The sequence below is a fragment of the Mustelus asterias genome, chromosome 14 (genome assembly GCF_964213995.1).
Source record: "Mustelus asterias chromosome 14, sMusAst1.hap1.1, whole genome shotgun sequence".
Lineage (NCBI taxonomy): Eukaryota > Metazoa > Chordata > Chondrichthyes > Carcharhiniformes > Triakidae > Mustelus > Mustelus asterias.
The window spans coordinates 50,061,101-50,079,317 of record NC_135814.1 but is presented as its reverse complement, the minus strand read 5'-3'; the positions used below and the strand labels follow the sequence as shown (position 1 = coordinate 50,079,317).

Genomic DNA, 18,217 nt, shown 5'->3' with positions numbered 1-18,217 from the left:
TCCGTTATGAAAATAAGCAAACTTCTATTCACTGGCCACATCACAGCCAATCCTTTAATAACTTCTTAAAACTGTCAGTCAAAATGTAATCACAGTTCCCCCATTGGGATAACTGATTTTGGAACTTTAGAAGCTCACCAAGCTATCTAAATGCACAGAAGCCCCAAGCGTTAATGACAATAACAATCCTGTCACTCAAAATATTGTTCCTCAACTCCCAACCCCCCACAACACTCTTCATTCATCGTGTTTCACTTGAAAAATTCAAATTCATTGATGTGAACCCCAACTATGTGAACTGCCATAGTTTTCAGATGAAATGACAATATTTAATGCAGTAGTGATGGTTCGCATCTCAATGAAAACTCATCATCAGGAACTCTTGTTTTACTCTTGTAAATGGTACTTTGTTAGGTACATTTAATGTTGAAGGCAGTATTCTGCGCAACATACAATAGCTGCCACACTATAGATACAGCTCCTGCTCTGCCCAAGACCACAAGGAACTACAAAAGGTCATGAATGTAGCCCAATCCATCACACAAACCACCCTCCCATCCATTGACTCTGTCTACACTTCCCGCTGCCTCGGCAAAGCAGCCAGCATAATTAAGGACCCCATGAACCCCGGACATTCTCTCTTCCACCTTCTTCTGTCAGGAAAAAGATACAGAAGTCTGAGGTCACGTACCAACCGACTCAAGAACAGTTTCTTCCCTGTTGCCATCAGACTTTTGAATGGACTTACCTTACATTAAGTTGATCTTTCTCTACACCCTAGCTATGAATAACACTACATTCTGCACTCTCTCCTTTCCTTCTCTATGAACGGTATGCTTTGTCTGTATAGCGCGCAAGAAACAATACTTTTCACTGTATGTTAATACATGTGACAATAATAAATCAAATCAAACTATAGTGAGAATGTTATCCTGAAAACGCATAATGCACCCAAATGATTCAAAATAGTGTAAAGTATGTTTAAGCGCTTCATGGTGACTTCATGGTGAGCTCAGTTCAAGTTTTGCTTCCTTAAAGTAATGCTTTTACAGCAACCTAAGTAGCATATTGACCCCGGTGGATAGAGTGTATTTTTAGAGGATACTGGCTATATCTGGGTGGCTGTCAAGAATTGATCTTCTTGCTCAATGGAGATGCATTTATAACAAGGACCTTGTGTTTTAACTTCAGAAGGCTTGAAGCTGTTGTTAATAAATGCAAAGCTTTAATTTTCATTCCTAAGCACACTACATTACAGAATGTGAATGCAAAATTCAAATAGAAAATCCTGCAATCCAATCTAATAAAAGTAAATAATACTTATCCAGTCTCCATGAAGTAGCAGAACTGGTCAAAGGCCTTCCCTCAAGGCTGTTATTCAGTTTATATACTTTTGTTTGAGAACTGCTTTATTGCAGCTATTTGTCAGTTTTGTAGTTGGCATGTATCGATTTATTTGGAATCAGATGAAATTCAAGCTAATAAAACCTTAGAAGAATGTCCCTGACATCCACCCAGTGTTCAGACCTTCTAGAGATTACTTTTTTATTACGTGGGGGTTGAATTGATTGATATCAGTGACAAAGATGGGTTTCAGATACATTTTTCCAGCATCTCCTGCTGGGTACTACTGAGCATGATAATGTATAATAGTCCATGGTGCCTGCCACTGGGAGGGTGTGATCAGGTTCACTGAAAGTTGGAAAGTCCTCAGGAATTACCATTTCATGGAATGAATCGTGAATGTGCAGAATTTGCCTAAAAAAGTGTGAAGGTCACACCATTTTTAATGTACAAATCAAACAGCAATCTGTGGTGAGGTAGAGATAGCCCATGAATGATTTGCTGGACAATCTCTGCTGCTTCACCTTTGGCAGTGTAAAAATTGCATCTGGTATTTCATCTATCCCTAAGTTTCATGAGTTTGCTGCATTTGGACATTATTAGCCATTAAACTCATAACACGACATTAGGTCTAGTAATTGAGTACATGTATCTTCTTAACAACAGGATAATCATTAATCATTCAATCGCTCTGGCCTGGAAAGTGCAGAGTCTCATTCTTTAGGCAGTGAATTGTTGCACTTTTTTAAACATTCAGATATCTTTCCTTTCTGTCTGTTTTCCCTCTCTCTTAATTCCATCTTTCTTTCTTTCCTTCCCTCTCTTATTTTTCTGTATCCGATTTGACTCTAATTCCCCCTCCTTCGCAGACTTCCACTGTTAATTTTTTTAAGTGTTTAAGGAGGTACAATGGGCCCAGTTGTACCTCATTCCAAAGCCCATTCACTTGCACAGTGTTAAAAATCGAACCCAATGTTGGACCCGTTATTGACCAGTTCCCCAGATAACCCACTGCTCTCGATGTGCCCTTATCAGTTTGCACTTGCAGCAAATTTGCAAGGGGGTGGGGGGAGGATTCAGGCTGGGAAGGGGGAAACGGGGCCTAACTGAGGCTGGCATCAGTGTGCTGAGCAAGCCACTGCAATGCCCCGATCTGTCCATCGGGAGGTCAGTGCATGCGCACTGCACTGCAACCCCCCCCCCACCACCCCCCATCACCGGCCTGCTGATCACTGACCTCCATGACCCCTCCAATTGCCGGATGGGCCTCAGTAGCCTCTGTCCCTTCACACCTGGTCCCCATTGGTGGAGACCTCTCCCGGCGGGTTGGGAAACATTAGTGAGCCCGGATGATACCATCCTGGGCTCACTAATGATATGCAAATGACGAGGCCAGAGGAGAAGGACGAAGGATAAAGAGGCACTACCCTGAGCACAGGATTGACAGACAGAGGTGAAGCTACCTGGACAACACTAACAGCCAGTGCCAAAGGGGTCTGCAACTTTCTAGGCACATGATCTCAGAGATCTATGCCCTCATCAGTGTAGATATTACACCTTATTCCACTTACAGCCACACCCTCCCAGTAACAATTACAACAACTTTGGTCTTGAATTTCACCACCATTGGATCCTTACAAAGGTCAAATACAGACCTCTGCAGTGTGTCACAGGCAGTTGCACACTCGTACCTTTCCCAATGGCAGAAGTCTTCTTCGTCGAGGCTAGAGAATACATCAGATTCATAACTGATAGGATATCATAAGCTCAGAGAGGACACTGGGCTTTTCCATAATTTCTGGATCACTCCAAGTGCACGACATCATCATCTGCACCCAATATGGCCATCAAGTCACCCAATACCTAGCCAGTGAGACCGATCAATGGGAAGGACTTCCACTCTCTCAATGTCCAACTGACCTGTGACCAGAACAAGAGCATCGTACATGTGTGCCTGCTTTCCTGGCAGGGTGCCAATGGCAGCTGCCTTGACTCCTTCATCCTCCACCATTCTAACCTATCTCACGTTCTCACTCCAACCTACAAAGTGCATGAATGGATTTAAGTGATGAGGGATATCTCTTGAAGACATGTTTACTGACACCGCTGTGAGAATCCCAGACAGAGGCACAGAGGCCAATGTCACCAGCTTAGCAGGACAAACATTGAGCAGTTAGTTCATCAGGCTTCTGAAGATGTGATGTCCATGCTTGGACTGGTCAGGTGGTACCCTACAATACAATTCTGCAAGGGTCTCAGCCATTGTGGTGATCTGCTGCACTCTTTATAACATGGCCCTCAGGAGAGGACAGTGAGGCCCCAGGAGGGGCCGGCTCATCTGGGGAGGAGGAGGAAGAAGTAGCAGAGAAGGAATTGAAGGGAGTTGATACAGAGAAGTGTCACTGATGAATGATTTCTCCTGCCATTCTTCAGAAAGGAGCAGGGGCCTTGAATATTTCATACAGGTTAGCATCAATGAAACAAGGGTCTGGCTTCCCTGTGACATCTCACTTCTCCCTAGTGCAGCAGCTAAAGGCTTTGGCACAAACCACAGTAGCCCTCTCCCAGGACAACCAGTAAACTCAATGATGGCTGCTGTGAGGGGTCTAAACAACTCCTTCACTTCACCTGAACAGCTCCATTCCTCCCCTGACTGGTTCTATGTGGACAGAAAATCAGTCTCCTTATCAAATAAGGGCTCAACCCCACCATAATTTGCACTTCAATCAGTTTCCCATCAGAGGTGGATTTTTGAATTGGGTTTCTCACGCCTGTGGTGAAAATCAAGCTCTTGGTATTGGACATGGCACATGACGCACTGGAGGAATTAATATCATGGAAAAATCACATCTTAGCAGCTCCCAGCAGCAATTACAGAGGAACAGTTGTCGCAAATTGAAACTACTCAGCTGGTGTTAAGTGAGCAAAAGCAAAGTGATTATATCCAATCCTTAATGTTAACAAGTATAATATATGAAATCAACGATGCAATGGTTATCATGACAGATAAACCCAATGAAAGCTGAGTCTTTGAGTTAATCAACTATACTTTCAAAGGCATATGCCCAATTAGTATTTCATGTATTATAACTGTGTTCCAAAATATACCATTCATTCTCAATGTTTGTAAAAAAAAGTCACAGAAATTCTCGAAATGTTAAAGAAAGAAGACACTTTAGGTTGCAGTTTGGAGCTTGAATCAGAGCATTTGACCAATGATGTCATGGACACAACATCCATCAATCTGTATTATTAATATAATCTGTGCGAGAGATGGTGCATTCACTCTGAGAGAAAATTATCAACTCAGTTCGGGTGTACACTGCAAAGGATAGATAGATTAAAACCAGCTATCCTGAGGTTTCTGCGTTTTATGGGTGTATCAAACATTACATCCTCCACTCTTTCACAATGGATGGTGTATAAAACACAAATGAATAACAAAAATACAATGGATATATATTAATTAACATAACTAATCACATGAATTAGTTTCCTATTAATACCAGTAAATTGTGGCCCTCAGAAAATATTTTTTGGACTATAGTCATGAGATTTGAGTGTAACTTTACAAGTGTTATCACATGCTTTTCCTTAGTGCTGCTTCCCCCTTTGAGCACGTCCATCACAGATTCATTCCTGCCTTTCCCTTTGCTTGCTATCTGCTTTTGTAGTGCCCTCTCTTGGTTGGTTAATGTCATTGACTGAGTCATGAAACCACAGTTCACATTTTTATGAAACATTTGCAAGAGTCTTCACACATGGAAACAGGAAAACAGCTGCTGGGAGATCAGTGGGAGGTGTGGCAGCAGTGCCTGTAAGCTTGACTGAAGCACTGAATTTTGACCGACCTCATCCAACATTCTGCAGGAGTCACCATGCTGCAAACCCCTGGTGGATTGATTTCCCCCTCCTCCCAAACCAGAAATTCTGCATTGCCTACCTTCAGTCCTGCAATTTCTCTTTCTCATAAATTGTTTGAATTCACCCTCTGCCTTTTAATTTTCTTGTATCTTGTGCTTTTTCTTTTTTTACTCCTCATTTTGTAATTATCTGATCTATCATCATTTTTCTGTTTTCTCATTTCTTTTCCCATCTGTTTTATATTAGAGTCATAGTCATACAGTCACACAGTACAGAAGAGGCCCTTTGGCCCATCGAGTCTGCATCGACAAAGCTACACTAAATCTACACTAATCCTACTTTCCAAGCCAATAGCCTTGAATGTTATATTTCATCCACTTACTTATTAAAGGTTGTGAGGTTTCCCGCCACGATTATCCTCCCAGGCCATGCATTCCAGACTTCCACCACCTTCTGGGTGAAAATGTTTTCCCTCAAATCCCCTCCAAACCTCCTGCTGCTCACCTTAAAATTATGCCCCCATGTTATTGACCTTCAACTAAAGGGAACAGCTGCTTCCTATCCACCCTGTCCATACTCCTCATAATCTTATACAGTTTAATCAGGTCCTCCCTCAGCCTTCTCTGCTCTAAAGAAATCAACCTGAGCCTATTCAGCCTCTCTTCATAGCTCAAATGCACCATCTCAGGCATTTGAGGAGGTCAAACAAGGCAAAGGATTACACAATAAATGGGAGAATACTGAGAGATATAGAGGAAGTGAGGGACCTTAGAGTGAATGTACACAGATCCCTAAAGATAACAGGACAGGTCGATAAGGTGGTTAAGAATGCATAAGGAACGCTTTCCTTGATTAGCTGAGGTATAGAACGTAAGAGTAGGGAGGTTGTACTGGAACTGTATAAATCATTAGTTAGGACACAACTAAAGTACTGTGTGCTACTCTGATTATCTCACTGCAAAAAGGATGTGGTTGTACTAACGAAGGTGCAGAGACAACATATGAGGATTTGGCCAGGGCTGGAAAATTACAGCTCTGAGGAAAGTTTGGATAGGCTGGAGTTTTACCCCTTGGAACAGAGAGGCGGCACAGTAGCACAGTGGTTAGCACTGCTGCTTCACAGCACCAGGGTCCTGGGTTCGATTCCTGGCTCGGGTCACTGTCTGTGTGGAGTTTGCACATTCTCCCCGTGTCTGCGTGGGTTTCCTCCGGGTGCTCTGGTTTCCTCCCACATTCTGGAAGACGTGCTGGTTAGGTGCGTTGACCCGAACAGGTGCCGGACTGTGGCGACTAGGGGAATTTCATAGTAACTTCATTGCAGTGTTAATGTAAGCCTTACTTGTGACTAATAAATAAACTTTAAGGCTGACGGGATTGAATGTACAAAATATGTGAGGGGCCTGGCTAGAGTAGATGGGATGGGTCCATTTATCTTAGCAGAGAGGTCAGTGACTAGGGGGCATAGATTTAAAGTGATTGGTAGAAAGATTAGGGAATGGTAGAGGTTTGGAACTCATGGCCTGTAGGTTGGTAGAGGCAGAAACCCTCATTTAAAAGTGTTTAGATATGCACCTCAAGTGCCTTATCCCTATAGGGCTACGGACCAAATGCTGGAAAGTAGGGTTAGGCTGGGTGGCTCATTTTCCAGCCGGCACAGATGTGATGGGCTAAGTGGCCTCTTTCTGTGCTGTAAACTTTCCATGATTCTATGATTGTGATTTGGATGCTTCTGAGGAAGCATTCTGCTTTATAGCTAGTCAGGCATTCCGATGTCTTGGTATTGTCATTGGTCTATTCTTCATGTTTCAGTTAGGAATAGGCATCTCTGCCTGTACTAATAATCTGCCAAATCTATCTATGTTCACCTTTGCCTCTACTTTTGGGTGAGTAGCTACAGAACACATTTCACGTCGCTTGAATTACCTGATATTCTTTAGTTTAGGTCTAATTCGTCAAACTGCCTTAGATGGACTAATTCTACTCAGGGAATTCAGTAGTGCCAGCAATGATGAAGGTAAATCAGTAAAAAATGTTTGAAATTCACTTCCCTTAGTATCACTAGGTTATTTCTATTTTTGCATAACACCATCTGGTAACCCTCAATGATTATTTCACGTGGCTATGATTTAATAGAGCAGGAAATGGTCTGCACGACAAACACATTCCTACAAATGGAACAGTTGCTTCCATTTTCAATTATCCCATCACCCTGGGACAGAATTCTAGTGACCAGATCTCTTATTTTCTGTTATTCGTTTATGTTGTAACTGGGATGTTGATCTACAGCAAATGGAATTCTAATGTGTCAAAAATGTAATTGAAATTCTGTGTTTATGTGATTTGTTTTTGAGACTAAGAGTTTGCTAAGTCATTGATCTTTCCCACCAAACTCAAATTTTCTGATTAAATTTGAAGAAACATCAGCTTAATACTAAATATCATTTCTGTAGAAACTGGTATCTGGGTGATATGCAGCAAACCCACACAAAAAAAGTCATATTTATGTGTTTGTCCAAAATATACGAGTGTGTTAGCAACTTATACACCCCATGCCTCAGAAGGTCTCAGCCCTTTCGCAGCATGTGATGGGAATGTATAACTCCACAGAATCTATTCATTGTAAAATTCCATTCCAATTCTCTTCCTGCACCTAATGGTGCACTAAGGCAGACTTTCCTCTGTTTCCATAGCTAGTAATTCTTGGAACAGGTCACTAGTCTATTGCCAGAGGCTTATTTAGCTTGAGGGGGCGGCACTCCGCATCAAGCATGGCTGACCAGGAGTCTCTCTCGCTCTTACTGCTGACAAGTGGCGAGTTTGGAAGGATTTGCAACTTGACGCTCAACCTGTTTGGCTGCGTTATGAACGTGCCTTCCTTGGCCGTCAAGTCCTGGAGTGGGACTCAAACTCGGAGCTTCTCGCTCAGAGGCAGGGATGCTACCCACTGCGCCACAGGATCTCCATTCATTGTATAATGTAATATGCAATCATATGTTCAGAAAACCTTACATTTGCAAATATGACCTTTTATGAATTGTACTTTTTATATTACAGAGGATACTGACAGGAAATATGGATGGCCTTCCAACACCAATGCTACCAGGTAAATGCTTATTAAATACAATGTCAAGTAATCGTTTGCAATAAAAATGGAAGTGGAAGTTTAAAAATTGATCTCATAAAGTTGAGGGCACTCAAAATCCTTGAGGACATTTACTGCTGAGAGCTGCGGTTTCCACGTATTCTACTGAGCAGTTGGTGAGGACACCATGCTATTTCACCCCAATACAACTGGCTGCTATAGTCTGACAAAGTGACTCATTATAGTACTCCAGTCACCTCTGTTCGCCTTACTCTTTGTTACTTTTATTCCAGTCACTTAGTCCTTTGCACAAAACAACCATTGTTATAATTCGCAAGATACTCCTGGATGAAGAAGGCCACTCAGCTCAACTATTCAGAGTGAACCTGAAATCCCTTATTACATTTCAATCTATTCCTGAGAGATTCCAAGATTTTCACATCCACCACTCTATTCTTGATCAATCAGAGAATCGATTCAATGTATTAGATACTCATTGTGTGAAGAAAACCATTCCTGATTCCAATTATAAATTTGGCTTTTAAAAATTAAAACATGTCCTACTCTGGTAAACCTGGAAGATGACTATAAATTAAACTACCTTTTCCATACTATTTACAGTCTTCTAGATATTTATAAGATTATCCATCGGACATCTCCTATGAAGGCTTAGGGACCGAAAAACCTCAAGTCTTTTTTTGTACTTGAGACCTCTAACCCTAAAAACCATCCTCTGACTCTGCTTTGCATTGCTTCCAAGGTTTGAATGGCCGCCTTGTGTCTTAATGACCAAGACAGTATACATTGCTCAAGGTGTAATCTGGAAAAAAATCACTGCACAGTTTGAAGATGATTTCCTTACTTGTATACTTGCTTCAGGCTATATGGTTCAGGATTCTTTTGATTGTATTGCTTGCTGCTGCACAATGGTTGATCACCTTGAGGATCCTGCCACCTGCAAACTTTGTTCGTAACTATTTTAACATCGCTCATACCTCTGCTATTCATTTTTCCCGCCTGATGTAACAGTTTCAATTTTTGTGAATTAAATTTTATCTCCTATTTTTGCACATGTCCACATTTTGTGCTGCTCATCCTGTAATTTGAGTTGCCAGCCCCAGTTGCACACTCCCTTTGAGCATTATTTCAAGGAAAATTGAGTATCTGAGACCAAGTCATTGATGTAAATTGGTAATGGCAGCAACACTAATGTCCAGAGCAACCCACCAACTAAGTCCTTGCAATTTGGCGGAACTCTCCTAACCAATGTTTTATGCCCTTCACTCAATTTCTTGCCCCTAAGCTCTTTAGAGCATTGAGAGCATTTTGTGTGCAACTTTGTCAAGTGCTGACTTGAAGTCTAGTAAAGACTATATTGACCACAATCTACTTGGATAGTTACTATTCACAATCTACTTGGGATGTCACTTCCTCTTAAAAAAGCCCAGCAAGTTCACCAGGCAGGATTGTCCTCTCTGAAGTCCACATTAAAGTTGCTAATTTATTATTGTATAGATAATCTTCAATTTTACACCTATAACCAATCCTATTATTTTACAGAGGTTTGAAATCTGAGTATCATCCCTTTTGAATATAGGTATCATGTAGATCTATTTCCAATCTGCAGTGCCCAGGAACTCCTTCATACTGATTGGCAACATCACCCCTTTTTAATTTATTTTTGGGACTTGGAATAAACATAGTCCACCCTTGGGGATTTATTGCTATTCAGACCTTTTAGTTAACCAGAACTTCCACCTCCATTACATCAAAGACAAGATTTTGCCTGGATTAACTCTCACTGGGGAGAATCATAGACTAGATTAGAAGTATTATAGAATCCCTACCGGCAATTTGGCCATCGAGCCTGCACCAACAAAAATCCCACCCCTATCCCCGTAACCCACGTATTTACCCTACTAATCTCCCTGACACTAAGGGGCAATTTAACATGGCCAATTTACCTAACCTGTACATTTTTGGAATGTGGGAGGAAACAGGAGCACCCGGAGGAAACCCATGCAGACATGGGGAGAACGTGCAAACTCCATACAGTCAGTTACCCAAGGCTGGAATTGAACCGGGGTCCCTGGCGCAGTGAGGCAGCAGTGCCAGTGAAAATCTGGCCCATTGTGTACTATCCTTCATGGCCTTCTTCAGTTAGTTGGTTGTAATCAGCTTGGTTCATTCTTCTCCGCTCCGTGCCGCCCCAGAACTGGGTTCTTATGCTTTCCCTCATGAGTAGCTGAAAGGGAAGTAATCATTCAGAATAGTTACTATCCGGCATTCATATTTTAATTCAAGCTAGTTTGCCTCTTTTATGATTCTCCCCTCTAATTGCCACCTCATCATTGGAATACTAGAAGAACTTATTACTGATTTAGTTTGTATCTGCAGCTAAGCTCTTTTCGGGTCTTTCTTTAACCCTCTAACCATCGTTTTAACTTGTTTCTGTGTGTTTTTATATTTACTCATTAATTCACTTCCCCCTTTTCGTCCTGCAAAAAAGTTAGGGTATGTTTTTATTCTTTCTTATTAATTTGAACATAAGTCCACTTTGAGCCATTCTGATGTAATCTGAACTTGCTAATATTTATCATGCATGCTCAACACTCTTAAGGGTGAATTTCCACAATTTGCCGATCCGTCGTAATGTTGGCAGAAGGGCTGTCAAAACTGCAGAAAAATTCTCCAAGGATGATGGTGAGCAGGAAGAGCTGGGTGTTACCAGCATAGTTACAGGATGTCTCCATAACAATGATTGATTTTGCTAATAGTTTGCATTTAATGGAAAAGAAAGGGTCCAACAATGTAATCGAGGTAACAATGTGAAGCAAAAGGAAGAGACGGACTGTGGCAATTCAAGAAGGTGGCTCATCACCACTTTCTCAAGGATGATTAGGGCAGGGGAAAAAGTGCTGATGCTCAGATCTTATAAAATAATTTTTAAAATGCAATTGTAGGAAATGTGGTGGCCATATTGAGACAGGTTGTAGTGGAGCCAAACAAAAGCAGTAACATGGAGCCAATGAGGGCAGTGTTATTGAGATAATTCTGAGAGAAGAGATGGTGGAGAAGAATGAACCAAGCTGATTACAATCGACTAACTGAAGAAGGCCATGAAGGATAGTACACAATGGGCCAGATTTTCACTGTCGGGAAGATTCCACAGACCTTTAAAAATGGTGGGTGATGAGTTAATAGTTTGATTGACAGTTTAAAGAGGCTATTAAAGGAGCAGTTGCCTTTGATGTGGGAACTGAACAGAGGTTTGTTTTTATAAGGGATTACTCACTTGTAGCGATTTAAAAGCTTTGAATGGTCTTGTTGAATGGGAGTTGTTTCATTATCAACTGTGTATGAGTTAGAGGTATATTAAATTGTTAAACATTTATGTTTTCATACCCACATGGCTCCTGAGATCTGTCCATGGTGGATAAAGGTAAAGTTGCCATAGTCCTTAATGACCATAGGCTGTTTTCCCTTTTGAGGAGGAGAGCTGACTGTGAGTTATTTAATCTGTGTGTCACCACACCTCAGGCGAGAGGCAAGGTTAAGAAGGCAGGTCCTTCATGAATAATATGGTGGATATTGAGTGAGTGAGTGACTATGGAGGTGGAAGGGAATATGGGGTGGGTCTGGGGCAAGACTTGGTATGAAAGTGGTATGGGGATAGGAGAGGACATAGCATTGGGGTGGGGTGTGGGGGTGTAATAGATGAGGGCTGGTGGGCTTAACAACATTAAAAACAACTGGGGCCAAGTCCCTGAGAATTGAGGCAGGCTTTCTAACCAGCTGGTCTCTGCATCCACCCTTCTCCATGACCACCAAGGATCTGCTAAGGGTTGGTGGACCTGACTCTATCCTGCCCCTGACACTCTGACGTGAAGATTGGGTCAAATGGGACTCCTTAAACCAAATTGGCTCTGCTAAGTTGAGAAATTTCCAAACTTGAGCTATCCACCTTGGTAGCGAAAACCCAACCTCATGAATATAATGAGAAAGCAATCATTCCACCCGTGCGGTCAGTGTTAATGCTATGGATAATGTATGTGATGACACTGTGCCTTTAAGAAATGTATTTGTGTCGTGTTTTTTGTGCAGTTTTTTTTGCAGTTTGTTCTATTCACCTGGTGCCGCTTTGTCTGTTACCAGCAGCCCAGGTTAATACTGCAGAAGCATAATTGATCCTAATTGCTGAAATGTTTGTTTTAATCTGGGCTAATGCGGTGTTGTTATTTGAGTGTTTTCCCCTGGGGATTTTTCAGAGTGGGGCTTGATTAGGTTGAGTGACAGGGAAAATCATGTGACTGGGCAAGGCTAGGCTCACAGAGAGATAAAAGTTCTGTTGCTACTTGGAACCTTTAGAGAGAAGTAGCTCTCTCTGTGTGTTTCTTTCACTCTCTGGAGAGTGGGACCTGCTAGAAAATAGGTCTCTTTCTCTGAGGTTTTGCTGTTTGAAGATCTTTCTCTGGAGGCTGCTGTATGGGAATCAGAAGACATGTGTCTCTCTGTATCTTGTTCCAGAGGGGTTAAAAGGCTGGAAGCATAGCACCCACATGTGCATATGTGATTTTGTGCTAACTGATTCTGAAGAAGGATATATATCTGAGGGGATATTGCTTAAATTGGAACTATAGAGATAGCTAGCTGTTAAGAATTATACCTTATTGTATTTAAGTATTTCAATTGGTAAAAGTAATGCGAGTTCTTTTTGTTATATTTTAACTGTATTGTTAAATAAAGTTTGTTTTAATACAAGTTTCCGAGTGGGTTAATAGAATCACACCTGGAGTGAAACACATTATGCTCGCATTAATACCAGACTAGCTTCATAATATACCTTGGAGTTTCTGATCTAGTCCCTAACAGATGGTAATTGGATTGATGAAATTGAAAATATATGGCGGACATGAAGCTGAGTGGTGCTCCTGTTATCACCAAAATTAAGATCAACTAACTCAATATAGACCAAGAATCAAACTTGGAACCATTTGCTCTGTGAGGCTCAGTGTAAATTGTCTTGAGGAACTAAACCATCTATGAGAGGCAGAAATATTTTTATAGCAGCATGTATGCCGATATATATTTCTATTTATTTGTGGATGTGGGCATCGCTGGCTGGGCCAGCATATATTGCCCATCCCTTATTGCCCTTGGGAAGGTGGCAGTGAGCTGCCAAAATCCAACATCAAGTTGATTACACCAATTATTACAGTATCCAAATGTGGACGGCAATGCTGATAAATTTAAAACCCACGACACTTCAATTGCATGAAAGTCGACAGTGAAACTGTCCCGGTAATCAGGAAATAAAGGAGACTGTCTGAACTTAGAGAAAATAATTATCATTTATCTAAATGACAGTGAGTAAAAGAGCTCATTTTTTTGGTTGAATATAGATAATAACTCCAGCAAAATGTCATTCTAACACACACAAGATATATTCAGAGTCACTGTCTCAAATTTCTCCATTATTATTATTAACATTCTCAGCTAGATGTACAAGGTGATAGGAGATCTAAGACTGTGTCTTACCCATTTAACAAATCAAACATCAGTCTGATAACTTGCTGGAGTCTTAAAAATACAGAGCAAAGGGAGTTAGGTTACAGTAATTTTGTATCATGCTTTTAATTACAGAAGTGGGACATTGTGATCTGGGAATGTTATAAATCTCTGATTCATTTTTCATTTACATTCCTGACAACTTTAGTACATTGTGAAACTGATCATATGATTTGCGGTGCAAACTATGGTTTCCAACCAGAATGCGGTGTGGAGATGTACCAGATTTGGAGGGAAATGCTTCAGTTTTACATACCAAATAGAAACGTAATTTAAAAATATATATTTTTGTGACATCAACGAGCATTTATTGTCCCTTACAGATACATCAGAAATGCGCAGCACAAATGGACTCTGAGCCCTAAGTATTTAGAAACACATACTCCTGCGTTCTGGATTAAATTTCAATTTTATCTGTTTTGACAGATGTAAAACCAATTCAGGACCTCCCATGTGGCAAATTGAATGGAAAAATCTAGTTTTGAGGCTCACTACCCTTGGGTTTCTTCCCTCAGCAGGCCTCTCACTGCCCTATGCAATTGGGTTGCAGTGAGGAGCTAAGCCCACAAATCACTTTGACTTCCCATCCCTACTACCACTGACCCAAGGGATGGCCAGGAAATAGGTGTCATAGTTTCTGAGGCAAAGGTAGGAGGAACTTGGTAGGAGAATGCCCAATGGTGAGCACTTCTCCTCGCTCTAAATCCTTCAAACTTTAACTGATTTTATATCTCAGCCCTTTGGAGACAGATCCTTAGGTCTCATTTGTTCCTTTAAAGCTCTTCCAATCGCTTTAGTTGCTTGAATGAATGTCCCACTGCTATGTTGGGATATCTCTCTTTCCTTGATAGAAATGGGCTCCACTTCCAGGTTGGGTTCTCACCTTGTCTATAATGAATGAGGTGCAACTTTTGAAACTGGGTAGGGTGGAGGGTTCAAGCCAGCAGGCATTTTGTCTGGTATAAATTAAAGGAAATTCAGAAGAACAGATCTCCTGTTGATTAACTCTGTTTCTGAAAAGATATTTTACCTGGGGCCAGTATGCCCTTTTTCCATCATATCTCCCATAATAATGGTTCGTAGCATTTAAACATTCCCAATAGTAGGAACTGTGCATATCTTCACTCATTACCTAAATGGGCGGCACGGTGGCACAGGGGTTAGCACCGCTGCCTCAGCGCCAGGGATCCAGTTTCAATTCCGGCCTCAGGTCACTGTCCGTGTGGAGTTTGCACATTCTCCCCATGTCTGCGTGGGTTTCCTCAGGATGCTCCGGTTTCCTCCCACAATCCAAAGATGTGCGGGTTAGGTTGATTGGCCATGCTAAATCAATCCTAGTGTCAGGGGGATTAGCAAGGTAAATATGTGAGGTTACGGGAATAGGGCCTGGATGGGATTGTGGTCGATGCAGACTTGATGGGCCGAATGGCCTCCTTCTGCACTGTATGATTCTATAATTCTATGATTCTAAATAATTATAACTTAAGTACTAATTATTGAATGTCCTCTGAAAACTTGTAAATTGTGCAAGATATTTACTATGGCCACAGCTGCCAGACCCTCATTGCAGAGAGGGATCCTCTCCAGGGGATGGCCTGAGACTATGGCTTTACTCCTTACAACTTGGTAAATCCATACTGGGTTGCTTTGCAGGATGTGCCTCTGTCCCCGCACCATCATGCTGCTAGGAGGGGCCCATCCCACCACCGATAGGCGGGAAGCTGTCACCCTCACCAAAAGCTGCCTGTCTGAAAATAGGCTAGAGGTGGGAGCCTACTGGCACGCCAGCTAAGCAAGAAACTTGCTGGCAACCCTCCTCCAAGACACCACACCATTGGGATGAAAATTCTGCCTATGGTATGTGTACAATCTTTAAAATATCGTACTTCCACAGCCAGTGCATAGACATTCTGAAAAAACTTTGTCTAAAGCTTTTTCAGATAATTTTCACAGTAGATTTATTTATAATTTTAAGTACTAGTCAAGCAACTTTTGCCTTGCTACTGCCCATTTATGCAATAAATGGCCCAGTAATGGGGCAAAAATTATAGGCTTCTGGCTGAAGAGCCTTCCATTCCATCTCTGGGCTTTATTGAGACATGATGTGGAGATGCCGGCGTTGGACTGGGGTAAGCACAGTAAGAAGTCTCACAACACCAGGTTAAAGTCCAACAGGTTAAAGTATTGGGATCACAATAAATCAACAGAACCTGTTGGACTTTAACCTGGTGTTGTGAGACTTCTTACTTTATTGAGACAGACAGCCAACCAACAAATTGATTCACTTTCCTGCCGATACCATTGGGTGTGCAGAACCATACTCTGTACCAAAACCAACCCCTCAACATCCTGCAGACATTTTAGTATGATATTTCCTGGGAGATGGGCCCTGTATGATATTTCCTGGGAGAAGCAAAGCACTCACTCATGGCACTGAATGAAACAGTTGATTAATGAGGCACTTAACTGCTTCTTTATTTCTTAATACTTGTGATAACAGTGACCTTTTCAAACCCACCACAATGCACTTTTGCAACTCCAACAAACAATTCTGAAACCAAATATCTATCATAATTTTTTGATGTATATTCATTTGTGGGACATGGGCATCGAGGGCTGGCCAGCATTTGTTGCCCATCCCTAGTTGCCCTTACTGAGTGGCTTGCTAGGCCACTTCAGAGGGCAGTTGAGAGTCAACCACAGTGCTGTGGCTCTGGAGTCACATGTAGGCCAGACCAGGTAAGGACGGCAGATTTCCTTCCCTAAAGGACGGTAGTTTTTCTATGTTTCTATAGATAAGTACATGTAACTTAGTAAGATAGAGGGTTATAGGTAAGCCTGGTAATCGCTAAGGTAGGGACATGTTCGGCACAACTTTGTGGGCTGAAGGGCCTGTATTGTGCTGTAGTTTTTCTATGTTTCCAGTGAACTAGATGGGTTTTTCTGACAATTGACAATGGTTTAATTGTCATCAATAGATTCTTAATTCCAGATATTTTTTATTGAATTCAAATTCCATCAGCTGCTGTGGTGGGATTCGAACTCAGGTCCCCAGAACATTAGCTGAGTTTCTGGATTAATAGTCTACGATAATACCGCTAGGCCATCGCTAACCACACCCTCTCCCCCGACTGTCGACATTGCTGCAAAAGACATTTGTGTCATCAGAAACGTTTTGTAATTTGGGTCTTAGCCATGGTTGAACAACGCCACAATTTTACTTCAAAGTTCCCAAATCGTTTTCTTTGCAAAGTGCAAAATAATAGAAGTACTTTAAAAAGCTTTGCTTTCTTTTATTTACAGTCGATATTCTACTCCATCAATTGAAAATAGACCAAGTATTTGGGGTGAAAGCCCACCAAAATTTGTTACCAAACCAACCCGACTGATCGTCAAAGAAGGACAGAATGGCAAATTTACCTGTAAGATAACAGGCCGGCCTCATCCTCAAGTCATCTGGCTGAAGGTAAAGCTAGCTTGGTCTCCAATATTGTACAACACTGCGTTTAAAGAACTCAACACTATTGTGTTTCATAACTTACTAAACTGAATAATGTTTTGAAAAGTTCTTTCTATTTCTTGTGACGCCTTTGCCCAATCTGTTAATAATGTGTTTATTGCTGAAGTTGCCTCCCTTCCTTTAGCTTTTCATATATTTTCTGTCTGACTTAACATATTTGTTGACTTCTGAAGTTTTTAAATGAGTCTTTGGTAACTAAGTCTCATTAATTAGTCAATTTCATTGGATGGATTTCATTGATTTCCTTCATAAGCTTGAAAACTTGAAGTAAAGCATCTTGAACGTAATTATTTAAAGAAAATTTACCTTTCCCAACCTAATCATTGTTGTTTGTCTCAGTACTACCTCGAGGGCAGTAATACCATTGTAATGTTTAGATGAGCTGGGCTGTACAGAGAACTAAAGTTTTTTAAAAATTTATTTATTAGTCACAAGTAAAGTTTACATTAACACTGCAATGAAGTTACTGTGAAATTCCCCTAGTCGCCACACTATGGCGCCTGTTTGGGTCAATGTACCTAACCAGCACGTCTTTCGGACTGTGGGAGGAAACCGGATCACGCGGAGGAAACCCACGCACACACAGGGAGAACATACAAACTCCACACAGACAGTGACACAAGCTGGGAATTGAACCCGGGTCCCGGGCGCTGTGAGGCAGCAGTGCCTAAGTACTGGGAGGCCACAGGTAAACCCAATGGGGTTTGCTGGGTAGTTGTGCTGCGTTGTAAGTTCCCTGGTACATTTCCACCTTCACAGTTCCCATCCAGAGCATGCCTGGTTTTCACTCTGCACCTCCCTGCCTGATCAAACCGTCCCTCTCTGCCTCCAAACGCATC

At 41.6% G+C, this 18,217-nt stretch overlaps 1 protein-coding gene across 1 annotated transcript in view; it reads left to right on the top strand.

Moving 5' to 3' along the window:
* Window positions 1-18,217, top strand: part of mylkb (myosin light chain kinase b) — a 341,548-nt gene that overhangs the window by 129,145 nt on the left and 194,186 nt on the right. The window contains exons 5-6 of the mRNA XM_078228351.1: window positions 8,263-8,311; window positions 17,162-17,324. Coding sequence (XP_078084477.1) covers window positions 8,263-8,311; window positions 17,162-17,324 — 212 coding nt within the window. The remainder of the gene's footprint in view (window positions 1-8,262; window positions 8,312-17,161; window positions 17,325-18,217) is intronic.